Source organism: Squalius cephalus (genome assembly GCF_949319135.1).
Source record: "Squalius cephalus genome assembly, chromosome: 24".
Taxonomy (NCBI): Eukaryota; Metazoa; Chordata; class Actinopteri; order Cypriniformes; family Leuciscidae; genus Squalius; species Squalius cephalus.
In genome coordinates this window covers 13,972,279-13,985,447 of record NC_137145.1, presented here as the reverse complement: position 1 = coordinate 13,985,447, position 13,169 = coordinate 13,972,279, and the positions used below count along the sequence as shown (strand labels likewise).

The following is a 13,169-nucleotide window of genomic DNA, read 5'->3' as shown; positions in this document are numbered from 1 at the left end:
GATACTTGTGCCAGCGCTGGATTAAAGCTCTTACAACAATTAACCTTCGTCACACCTGTACTTGTCACACCATTTAACAAATTACCTGTCACAACCATGCACATCTTTGTATTTCATTTTTCCTTTAACAGGTACACCGAGTTATTTTCTTTTCAAAATGCCTCTAAAGATCAATTAAATGTCAGGTCATGGCTAATATCGTCAGAGATTGGATGATTGCTTTTAATGGAGCCAAAATGAGAGAAAAAGCGGTCGAACAACACAGCTAATTAATGAGCCATTTCAAACTATTTTAATCATGCAATAAGCAGACAACTCCTGCTGGGCGCCCAAAGATTATTCAGTATTGATGTCAGCTTGATATTTAGTTTAATTGTAGACATATGTGCATTAGTTTTAGACAATACTGAGTTCTGGGTCTACAACCAACGCTCATTTATTTTTAAATTTGAGACTTTTTCACATCAATGCCACATGGTGATGACTTTGAATTTGATTCAGAAATTTAAATGTATGCTACGTCCGAATTTGCATACTATTTATTGCAAATAGCATTAGAGATTAGATGTAGCCAGCTCTAGATCACATTACGTTAAAAATAACAAATCAACAGTGCCTAGATAACATACTTTTTCTGCATTTTTAAAGTTTGCATCCGTTTATGCTATTTGGGATGATTGTCTTTTCACAAACTTCCACAGCACTTTTTAAATATATAAACCTAAAAGTTAACAATCAATAATTCATTTCAAAGACAATAATTACTCAATAAGATTAGGAATTTGGCTGATTGCTAATGCTTATAATGCAGTACACAAAGCAGTGTACCACCAAGACACAATTTTACAACGTGATTTGATATTGCCAATTATCATCATACTATTTTAAGTTATTATAGTAATCATAAACACATTGGTATAAAGTGCCAACAGTTAAACAGTTTACACAACGCATTCTCATCCTAGGGCGTCATATAGCCTACTGACGCTTTTGACATTTCGTCAACATCCGACGCACATGGCACCCTTTAGCGTCAATATGAGACGCAGATTATGGGTAGGTTTAGGTCTGGTGTAGGGTTAGGGTTAGACCGCTAGGAGGCGCCTTCTGGCCCATATTTATCTGCGTCTCATATTGACGCTAAAGGGTGCCATGTGCGTCGGATGTTGACGAAATGTCAAAAGCGTCAGTATATGACGCCTTGGGATGACAGCACTTTGTTATTAGACCACTGATTTATCTATGGCAGCTAACGAATCGAAAGTCTTTCACATTTACAGAAAATAGCTTTCTTCTGCATTGCAAAAAAGGTGGATATACTAATGCATAAAGAAAATATATATAACATTGAATTTTACAATCACCAGCACTGTATACTCAGGACTCAGCCTTACAGTAATTCCACATTTAGCTGATCCTCAATTGCTCTCAGCATGTTTTGTATCTTTAATAAAAGATTTTTTGCACAATAGCTTCACTTGCAATCCCATATCATGCATTAATAACCCTAAAACAGCAAAAGTATTGCTATACATGCGACTTGTGATCCAAAAGAGACGCTGTCTAAGTAGGAGTCTAAAGGAATGTAAAAGCGTAACTACAGAATGATCCATCGGCTGCTTTTAGCATGCCTTGAAGTGACAGGACTGTATATTTGATGTGTCAGTCATGGCTCCTGCAGCACTGTATTAATGCATATCACACATCATATTCTGACAGTTTCAAATGAGGTCTAAATGAATATCGGCTGTCACTGCCATTAGTAGATATAAGCACTGTTAGGGAGGAAATTAATTGAAGGCTTAAAGACAGTGACAGATATCATGTATAGAAATATTCAGAACCTGCCTTGAAAATCACCAGCAATTTTTGACACTAAAGAAATGAGTGTTTTATGCATTTTACAAGCAGTTTTCTTTCTTTGTTCCGACATCGTTATTCGTACACAGAATTTGTGTGTGTTTTTAACTAGGCACACATGCAACATCAATAGATTCAGCGCAACAATATTCTTCTCAATGAAGAGTGTAATCAATTTCTCTATCTGTCTCTCTTCATCTTTCGATTCAAACAGCAAAGAGACATCTACAGCTCAGAAAATCTATAGCCCGTCTCGCAATTCTGCCAAGAAGATATTTCTGTCATAGTGCTTTTGACACGATTACATCAAATTAGACAAAATAAACTTTTTGCATTTCCTCATCTATACCAGGCAATTTACATGCACATTGTCAACGAGAAGCTGAAGTGTGTCATTTTTTGCATGTTAACAAACTTTCTGCTATCCTTTATGCTTAATTTGTAGAGACAGCTATAATTTGTAGGTTTATTTCCCTTACAACTTACACACTTCAGCTTTAAAGATAGAACATCATACTATTCCAGGTTAAAGTTAAGCTCAATAAACAGAAGAAAAAAAAATAGATTACAGTAAGGCAGTTAAAATGAAATGGGCAACTTTTTACTATGTTAAAATACTTAGCTTCCTAGGGCTGTCGCGGCAATTTTCCCTTGCGGTAATTTTGAGTGGCTCAATAGCGCAATTTGCGGTATTATCGCCATTTATTTGTTTATTTTGATTTATCTATATTTATTTGTTTCTATATAAATAAGTGTTACGATGTGGTCAGCATGCACAAAAACTAGTACATTTTCAGAAACCAATGTAACCGAAACGAAAGAGCGTCTCTGCGCACCGAAAGGCTATCACTCAGCGTGATGTCACATTGTTACGGCAACGGACTGTCTTTGAGCAAGTCGTTAAACCGTTCATTCAACGAACACGTTCAAAAACGCTGATTCATTAAAAGATAGTAATGAAACAAGGTGTTAATTAATTTTAACTTTGAGGCTCCACTTTTCAAGGCTCAGCTGACCAGCAATGCGTCGCATGGGTAACGCTGAAGCTGAAGCTGATGCTCACTTAATAGAAATAGAAAGGCATTGATTCAATGCGTGACTCGCTGATTTTATTTTTATTTTTCACGCGGCTTCCTCGCACTGTGGAATGCTGACCACTGACGCCATTCATGGTAAATACCCTTAAACGTTAAAAGGATGCCACGACAAATATTTCGCTTTCCTTGGACACGGCAACCTTTTCACGAATATATATGACTTGACCTCAAAGACAGACGCAGGTAATCGCACGCGCTCAGTCGATCTCTCATTCACTTTCTGTTTAGGCTTAAGTGCAAATCCATGCATGTTAATATTAACATGTATAATCCAGCAACAGGCGTGCGCGTTCACAAGAGAGATGAGTTCCAGCGGAAGGGTGACCTCTGACCCGACATATAACGTAGGTGTAGTGTAAGCTTAGGTGAGAACTGACGAATGCGGAAGCACAGAGGATAGAGCAAAACAAAACACTGGTCATGAATTAGAAGTCTTAAACTAAAGTTTTAAAGAAAAATGTAGGAGGATTTCGATATAAGAGGGGTCAGGTCAGAGGTCACTTTTTCGCAGGAACTTGACTCTATTCTGAACGCATGTACAGCAGTTGCCAGAAGCTAGTGATTATAGTTTTAAATATGGATATTTTTCTTACAAAAAATCATTGCTTTGCTTCAGAAGGCCTTTATTTACCCACTGAAGTCGTATGAATTATGATATTATTTAATAGAACTCTGATTGTGTTAGGCTGAAAGAAGAAAGTCATATACACCCAGGATGACTTGAGGGTGAGAAGATTATGGGATAATTTTTATTTTGGGGCGAACTATTCCTTTAATGCCTTTTATCCAAAACAATTTACATTATGAAGACGATTTACACTTACTGCAACACATTTACCTGACCATAACCTTTCATGAATGCATAACACTGAGAGTTCAATCTCATTTCAAATGAATTACAAGTTGTCCGGATGCTTTTTGTCTTGCTGTGGCATTAGGCGAAAGACGAAAGATGTGCCCCTCTGGGCCTCATGCCAACCCCTCCTCCGGCCATGACCTAATTTCCACTTTCAACCATCCACTGCCTGGCACGATGGGTTCCCGCTCTGTCTTTTCCCTGTCTCTTTCTGAAATGCTAATCTTTTTTTTTCTAGAACTGCATTTAAGTTATTGCAGGCTGTGTAAATATTTGTAAATGATAAAAGCTCGGTCTGAAATCATGCCACTCAACATGCCACTCATCAATTTAGCTAAAGAGGAGAACACAATGGAGTTGAAAACACAAAAAGAAACATTAGGCTAGATGTGTTCGCATTAAGATCAGAAAAGCTATTTTGATCGCCAGCTGAAAGAGAAAAACCATTGTGTAGAACAAATGCTTTGTTTTGCGCCAGGCACGTGCTAGAGCATTAGTATTATTTACATTGACTTAACCATTTTCTTACGAGTGGATCAATGGAGTGGGGAACGCAGGCAGGGTGACTGCTGTTCTCAATCAAATGAGCTTGGAGCTTTACAACACAATGATCACATAAAGTGGTTTAAGGGCACCAGTGGTGCAGGCATTAAGTAATATTGAATTGGGGATGCAGAGGCGGGCAAGGGGGAGGAGGTTGAAACGATTACGTGGCAACTTTGTGCTCAGGGACCAAGGGGGAGGAGGTTTGTTGAGGCGGCCCGAGCCTGATGATTTAGTAATTTCTCAAAGTGGTGTAAAACACTGCCTCTCAGGCCTGTCGTTCCAGCACTAAGCAGCATTAATAAACACCCGGTCGCTGATGGCTCACTCCTATGCGAGTCTGTCCACTGGAGTGGAACGAGTTGGATTTCAATGTGTCATTTGGGAATACCTGTACGAATTCTTCAAGCCCCTCCTGGCAAATTGAGGACAAATTCCTGCTCAAATTGAAACCATCAAGGGATTGTTGTAAAAGAAGGACAAGAAATAGAAATAGTGAGGTAGAGGAAGAGAGAGAGACCGTTTAAATGAGATGGGATAAAGAGAGAATAGGTGTATTGGGTAAAAGTAAGATGGCTCTGACATATTGTAAAAGTGTTTTGGGCCAAAATCAGAACAGCAAGCAATCAGAGCAAAATCAATATTAACATCCCCCTACTGCTTTCATTTCATATGATGATAATTCAATAAATTTGCCGCTGTGGAATTGCAGTTTGCGCTGATGCATTGAGCTCTGGTGCTCATATACGGAAAGTCTAGGTTGTGTAATTTCCATATCCAGTATCCTCTTATCATTTATAATCCTTTTTCTATAATCACTATTAATAACAATGGCAAAAAAAACACAATAATTACACTAGAATAGGCCAACATACATATTTGGCTAGCTGCACTGGCTCATTAAGTCCCATGATCATCTGAGATGCATGAATGAGAATGGAGCTGATCGTTGACATGCAGGATCTAGACTAAGGTCTCCTGCTCTGTGAACTTCTAAATGAAGCAAGATGAGAGAGCATGCAGGGGGCGGCTATAAGTCACAGATCCCAGAACAGTGAAGAGCGGTGAATGAGATGTCACCCCTGGAGAACTGCGCCTGCGGTTCATAGCGCTAGCGTGACAGTGTAAGCTGCTGACGGGCTCCTTTCACAGATTACTGTAGTGAACATCCAACACAATGCAACAGCATCTGTAGGGGATGTGAGGGTAAAGCGTGCAAAGCTTTGTCATGTCAGACTGTTGGGCTTTTAACAGCAAGAGCGACGCTGAAAGTCAGAATGACACTCTACAGATGTCCTGTCAAGACTGACAAATAAAACAATGGCGAGGGCCAATGCTGCCTTCAAGTGCTCCTGGTAAGCACCTACGATATGACAAATCAAAAGTCAGAAACAAAATATGGAAGTAACAAAGAATGACAGAAAAAAACACTGTAACCATAAGTGAATACACCTGCATTACTTATCCCCAATCTATGTTTTATTAAATGCATAGCATTTAAAAAATCATGAAACTTGCAAACTGCGAAGGGTGAGTAATTAGCTTTACATTACTTAACTATAATATGACAAAATTAATCATATTTAATAAATAATAACATAAATAAAATGATTAAATAATGAAAATAATATTATTGAAAGACAGCCTGGTCATTTTAATTTACCATTTACTGCTTTCCATTTCATTTACCATTTACTGCAAGAAGCTCTTATAAATGGAAAAAGCTATTTGTTAGCAGGACCCCAATCAAAAACTTGACCCCTTGCTTTCCATTCCAGCGTCTTAAGTCTGGAATAACTTTTGCTCAGATTTTTGCCCCAATCTGCAGTCTAGAATCTAAATGGGTCGACAATAGTTGCCGCAAGTCTGTGCCAGTCTGCAGATTTTAGGCAGTCGGAGATGACAGATTTCACACAAAGGAAGTTTGAAAGTTGAAATACTTTGAAAGTCTGGTAGTGTAGAGTATGTTTCTCAGTCGTTCAGTGCACATAATGCCCAGTTTTTCTCTGTAACCATTTATAAAGTCGGAAAGTGTATGATGGCTAGTGTTTTAAAATATGTTCAGATGTTAAAAGTTATGTAGTGTATTTCAGCCTTTACTTTTAAACAACAAAACTCAGGTATAATTGTAAAATTCAGAGTTTCCCACTGGTAAAACTGATTTCACTTGGTTATTTCCGTGCATGTAACATATTTCCAACTTCACTTGATGGCTGTATAAAGCCTTAAACTCAGTTTTACCAGCAATCAGAACAATAATAAACATCCACACAGTATCCATTTGAACATAAATAATAACACATAAATAATATGTGTAACAGACCAAAGCAGCTTGTTTAGTTTGAATATGAATGCTGTCAAAAGGAGTTAGAGATCTAGATGCTTCATTTTTTTGTTTCTGTATGTGTCTGTTTTTTTAACTAATGAATCTTTTTAGCAGAATCATCTTTCTTACCAAAAGTCTCTGACTAAAATCTAAACCTATGACTGAAATAGGCCTATGTCATCTGAACCATCTACAATTATAGCTAAATTAAGACATCCTGATAATCATTCTTCAACTTCACCAGAAGACATGAACACCTTTTGCTAAATATAACATCCTTTCATGATGATTTATATATAAGAACGGTTATAATAGATTATTAGTATTCAAACATCAAGTTGAACAGTCAACAACATTCTCGAAACTGCATCTTAAAGCAGGGATATCCTCAACAACAGTTGTCCCAAAAGTCACACTATAGTCCCTTGTCTTCTTCTACGTAAGGAAAGCTGTAATAGTTGAGTGCATGAATTGTCACGTTTCGCACTTTGTTTTGGTTTTTTCAGTTAAATAAGTGCATCATCCAAATACAGTATTTGAAGTGCACTTCTTGTTGGAATTTTCAGTTTGAACACTCTACACACACAGTATTTGTCATACAAAATGCCATTGAATAATGCACAAGTACATCAATTCAGACGTGCCTTACGCCTTTGGCAGGAAAATGGCATATAAAGCCACATCTGCTTGAATCACAAACACTCTCACAGTGGAACAACAGAAAATCCAATACTGTGCAAACAGACCCAGGCAATTAGAGTCCAGAAAGAAGCAGTCTACAGACAATAATAAACCAGTCATTATACCGCCACTGAGCTTTTCACAGCCAAACCAAACAAGCACTTCCAAAAACAGCAGTCAAAAACACATTCACACGAAGTCCGCAGTACAAGACTACCCTGGTCTCTTACCTCAAGAGCTTCCAACGTCATAAATCCTGATATTGAGAATCCGTCAATGATGTCCTCCTCAGCAGAGGTAGACTCCTTCCTCTTCCTCCTCGGTGGCTTGGGTCGTGAGGAGGAGGAGGGGTTGGTGCGGTCTTCCCTCTCAGAATCCGAGGAGAATCGAATCACGGGTCCCCGGACATGGTTATTCCTGATCCCGTTAGACATTCGCTCCCGGTCTCGCACGGACCGAGACTTCCGCTTTTTCCGGATCCCGCTGCACCGCGGGCCATCCATTTCACCAGATGACACACTCAAACGAACACTTCCTAGAAAGGAGGTTCTCGGCTCAAGCTCAGTTGTGGATGCAGAACTCGCACAATTCCCAACCAAACACCTGTAACTGAAAGCTTAATAACTGAACTCCAGTGTGAGATGCGCTATTATCCAAATTCCACAACCGGCTGATGTTATGTGACTTTGCTTGAAATGCAATACACACATGAGATTCCAGAAGAAAAATGCATACATCCACAAGCACAAAAATCCAAAATAGAATCCTGTTAAGGGTTGCCAAACTGGAAAGTATCCAAACTTCCAAATTCAGCCCACGTTTAATGGAAACAAACTGGCAGATCACTTGAAGTGTCTTCCAACGGAGCTGTAACAGGTCTCCACATGGCTGTCCTCACGGACCCAACACTCTGTTTAAGTGCAGTCTGACACCTTCCCATCCTACAAGTCAAAGAGATAAAGAGCAGATGTTTGAAATGTTCTCTATAAGAGCATTCCCAGAATCCCCACACTTAGCTATACATAGGAACACATCATGCAGGCAAATGAATAAAGCAATTTTCATAATACATTTGGACTCTCTGCAAAAGATCATCTTAAGATGCTTTCCTTTTGATCTAATTCCACAATGACTATAGTCACTTTCACATTCCCATCTTCCTAGATCTTACAGTTTCTTGAAAGAAAACAAAATTATTCAAAATGTGTTCTTGCAGAATAAATACATCATATAATGAGCCATTTACAGAGCTGAGTCTAGATATCCTGTATTACATATTCAAGAGCTTATATTTCTCCTCCTGCACAGTCATTATTCTGAGACTGCTATAACCGGAGACAGGCGGAGTAAAATTATTCATTTTTCTTAACAGAGCTGTAGATCAAGAGAAAAAAATTGTCATTTTCTCACAGCAAATTTTAGTTCAACTGAGTACACTGACAGAACATTTATGGCTTACTTCTAGTCATCTACTCTAAGTACAAAACCAAGAGCCACAAAAAGTCATTCTGCACCTTACTGATAATCTCTACTAGGGTTCCTCTGTTTATTTCCCAATGTCACCAAACTACAGATAAAACACTAAAAACCTTCAATACAACTAGCTAAATTCAGGGTTGTCAAAGAGAAGTGTACAGGTTCTGCAGCACGGGGTTATTAGAATTAGAATACTAACAAATCAAGGCCAGCACAGCCTCTGAAATTATTCTTTCTAAGCATTATTATTTCATTAATCTTAAAAAAGAGACAAGTCTGCGCAACATAATAAATAATTGCAGTGTTCATGTATAATGTTCTGTCATTATAAAGTTGCTTAAGTTGTTTGTTTATTTATAAACTAATGAAGCTTTTTATTAGAATCATCTTTTTCTACCAAAAGGCTGTGGCTAAAATGCATGATGTCATATATGATGTCAAATTGATGACATCATGATCATCACCAACTGACAGAATCTACAGTACATTATGATATCATAATCATCCATCAACTTCACTAAATCTGCAGCTACACTGACATCATAATCAAGCAAGCATCACCTAACATTATCAGATAACATAAACACCTACATTTTGGTTATCGGCTAAAAAAAAATCAACTTTACTAGACAACATGAACACTTACAGCAGTAACATTGACTTCATAACTAATAATAATTGATTGACACCTTCACCAAATCAGCAGCTACATTATGACATCATAATCAAGCATCAAACAGCATCAGATGACAAACACCTATGTTATATCACAAATAGCCATAAATGTTAACCTTAGTAGATAACAAAGATTTACAACAGCAATACTGACATCATAATCAAGCATCAATGTAAACTTCTACAGCAGCTACATTATGACATCATAGACACTCATCAACTTAAACTTCACTAGCCACCAACCTTGATCTGCCTTACAAATCCACCACTACCAAAACACTGAATATCAGCATTGCAATCTGACTTTTTCCATATGAATTATGCATCCCAGTAACATTTTACCAACAGCAATGATCAACAGTACAGGTCGGCTATTACTGCAAAGCTATTCCCAATCGCATATCCCTTGAACCTGATGATGCCCTGTGCTGGCACTCCTGTCAGACAAACGCGCGCGCGCGCGCGCACTCACACATGAAATATATAAATGGTTTTAATGTATTTACACTCCCTGCCAGCCCTCCCTTCACTCTCGCTGTCTTCCATGAGTCTTTTTTGTCTCTCTCTCTTTCTCTCTCCGTCAGTAAATCTCACGCACCGTGGCAGGTCCAGCCCACAGCAGCAGCAGCAGCGCCTGGCACTGCCTCCTTCAGCTCTAGATCCACCAAAACACAAAGCCTGCCTTCTCTCCTGCAGGACAAAAGCAACACATGCAAAGCCTGGCGAGTGGAGAAGGGCCGTCCGAGCGAGTCGTCGACATTCGGAAAGCGCGCTGCTCTAGAACGGAAAACAAAAGAGAAAATTTTCCACAAACAAATAAATCCTGCAAGGAAGCGAAGCTGCTCCTCTCCGCGAGTCCGTGCTTCAGGATCCCAGAGCGAGCGGGGACCGGGCGGATTGATACAGTACTGCCGCAGTGCCGCTTTACAGGCGATCCGCTTCCTCAGCGCATATAGTGCTGCGCTCTCTATACAGATCTCTCGGCTTAAATGCATGATACATTACTTTCAGATATTATATCTTACAAAACACTCTAAATGTAATTTAGCATACCATTCGTTTCCATTACATTGCCATCTGCGCTGATTATCAAAATAATGACAATCGTTGTATTCTGTATGGCGCTGATTACTTCTTGGTTGATGACTTAAATTAGGCAAGGCAAATTTATTTATGTAGCACATTTCATACACTATGGTATGTATAATTGTAAATGGTATACATAAGTGGTTTACATAGAAAGGAATAAAAATAAGCACAAAATAAAAGCAAGGGAAATTAAAACAGTTATAAAAGGAATTAAAAGAGATAAATTATACAGTTATAAAATTAATTAGAGTAAAATGAATTAAAGTAGCAAAAAGATGATACATAGAATAAACTTCTCATCTGGCAAAACACAGGTGTATCTTATTTTGCATATAGTTTTACTCTTACACTGTGTCTGTGGTGTTGGATGTCTCCAATGGACCCGATTTTTCCCTAAAATTGGACAGGAGGAGCTCTAGGACTGACCTCGGATTCACTGCCCCATCAGTCCGCACCCCAAAAAACCCATTTGTTTGGAAGCTCTAGGAATGGAGTCGATCCAGTCCGCACCCCACAGAACCTCCAGTTTAATTGACACATCAAACTCACAACTCCACCACAGACCCAGGTCATCAGCATGGTTTCATCTTTCAATTTCCCCAATTAAGTGGTTTATGTTTCTCTTACCCAATTCTCAGTGCCATTTGAGTTCAGTTTAGAATCAAAAGGATGAATACAGTGCAGTCAGTCAGACATACAATGGATGTTATAAAAATAATTAAAAGAGATAAACTGGCAAAACACTGATGTATCATATTTTGTACAGCTGCTTATTATACTGTGAGATCATCCCATGTGGATTGTAATGTGTCTGTGGTGATCTTTCAACGCGCCTAAAAAATTATTTGACGTCTCCAATTGACCCAATTTCTCCCTAAAATCGGACAGGAGGAGCTCTAGGACCGACTCCTTGGGTTCAGTGCCCCATCAGTCCGTACCCCAAAAAACCCATTTGTTCGGAAGCTCTAGGAATGGAGATATTATATCTTACAGAACACTCCAAATGTAATTTAGCATACCATTAGGGCGAAATAGGGTGTTTGACTCCCGCTATAAAGGCTTAAACAAAGCAGAAGTATTAAGACGTTTTAATTCCGTATTGATTCTACACATAGCCTAGCCTACTATAGGCCTAAAGAACGTTCAATTGTGTCTCTAAACTTACGAGACCACAAAAATTAAATTACAAGTTAAAGTGCATATACATAATATTTATAGCCTATTGTTCCATTCTTAAGACCTTCTAAAATGTCTTTAAACATTCCTATTACACTGCCTTTTGCACAGATTATGACAATGAAAACCATTGTGTATTGTACTGCATGATTAATTGACTTGTGCATTAAATGTGGGTCAATTAACCTACATGTAGGCCTATTTAAGTTGATGCTTTAAAACTTGCAGCAGCTAGGAAACTAGCTCTTTATTTATAACTTCTCTTTATTTCCAAAGAACATTTGCTTACAGCCTTACAATACATTGACATGATAAAAATTCAATATACTTCACATGCTGAATCACTGCATAAGCAAAGTTGATTTCTTGATTTATTTACAGTTTATAAGGCACATTGTCCCTTTATGTTCTTTCCTCTGTCCAACCACAGTGTGATGACTCAGGCCTTATTGGCACCCATGAATCAGTGAAAACAATCCTGAAATTTACAGCACCTACACTTCCTGGCTGCTAATCAGACTTAGTAATTGCACAGGCTATTAAATCTTAATTTGGCAACACATAGGTTTTCAACCAGAACTCTGATCCAGCTAAAGAGCAGCATACGTTTCTTTTGAACTGTGCATCTTATCAATACACAATGCATTTTAAAGTGTTAAATGATACTATGAAACACTTAAAAAAGTCACTGCATAATCAAACACCTGTTTCCCTTTAACATTTTTAATTCGTGCATCTAGTACTACTGTATTACCCTCAGGCTGTGCACATGCCTCTAATACTATGCAGTTATTTGACAACAATTAGTAACTGCTATTAGGCAAAATGTACAATCAATTAAGCCTTCAAACACATAATTTATGCTTACATATTTTGAATAAGTCAGATGTTGTTTTACATTCCTTATACTATTAATATTGCTTTCAATATATAACATGAACCGGTTTCCACAGGACAACCCAGGGGTGACCTAACGTACCCCTGCTACCGTATCAAACCGCACTGAAACCGGAGCCTAACTTTACTTATTCAAAATGTTTGTGCAGTCAAGAGAGGTACAGCTAGTGCTGGAAGGAGAAAAATGCTCCCTGAGAGACTTTATGATACTCAAGGCAAACCATTCTGTGTTATATTCTGATATTTATCCATTTCTAATGCTTTATATTTTGATTGTGTCAGTAGTTATTCATTATAGGATGTGGATTGGCATCACTATTAAAAAACAACAACATGTTTTACACTAATTTCATGCAATAAAACATACTGTAAAATCAATGCAGACCAAGTTATTTCATAAGGTTAGGGACCCGAGAGGCAGAATGCTGGAAAAAGCAGTTTGGATATCTGATTTAGAATTTTTGTCATTTTTTTTAAGAAACAACCAATATGA

General features: G+C 38.2%; 1 protein-coding gene across 1 annotated transcript in view; it reads right to left on the bottom strand.

The window, feature by feature from the left end:
• auts2a (activator of transcription and developmental regulator AUTS2 a) overlaps nt 1–10,393 on the bottom strand; it is a 335,804-nt gene extending 325,411 nt beyond the window's left edge. Inside the window, exons 1-2 of the mRNA XM_079860573.1 lie at nt 10,113–10,393; nt 7,594–8,304 (exon numbers count right to left, since the gene is read on the bottom strand). Coding sequence (XP_079716699.1) covers nt 7,594–7,866 — 273 coding nt within the window. The 5' untranslated portion in view covers nt 7,867–8,304; nt 10,113–10,393. The remainder of the gene's footprint in view (nt 1–7,593; nt 8,305–10,112) is intronic.
• Between the last annotated feature and the right edge of the window lie 2,776 nt (nt 10,394–13,169).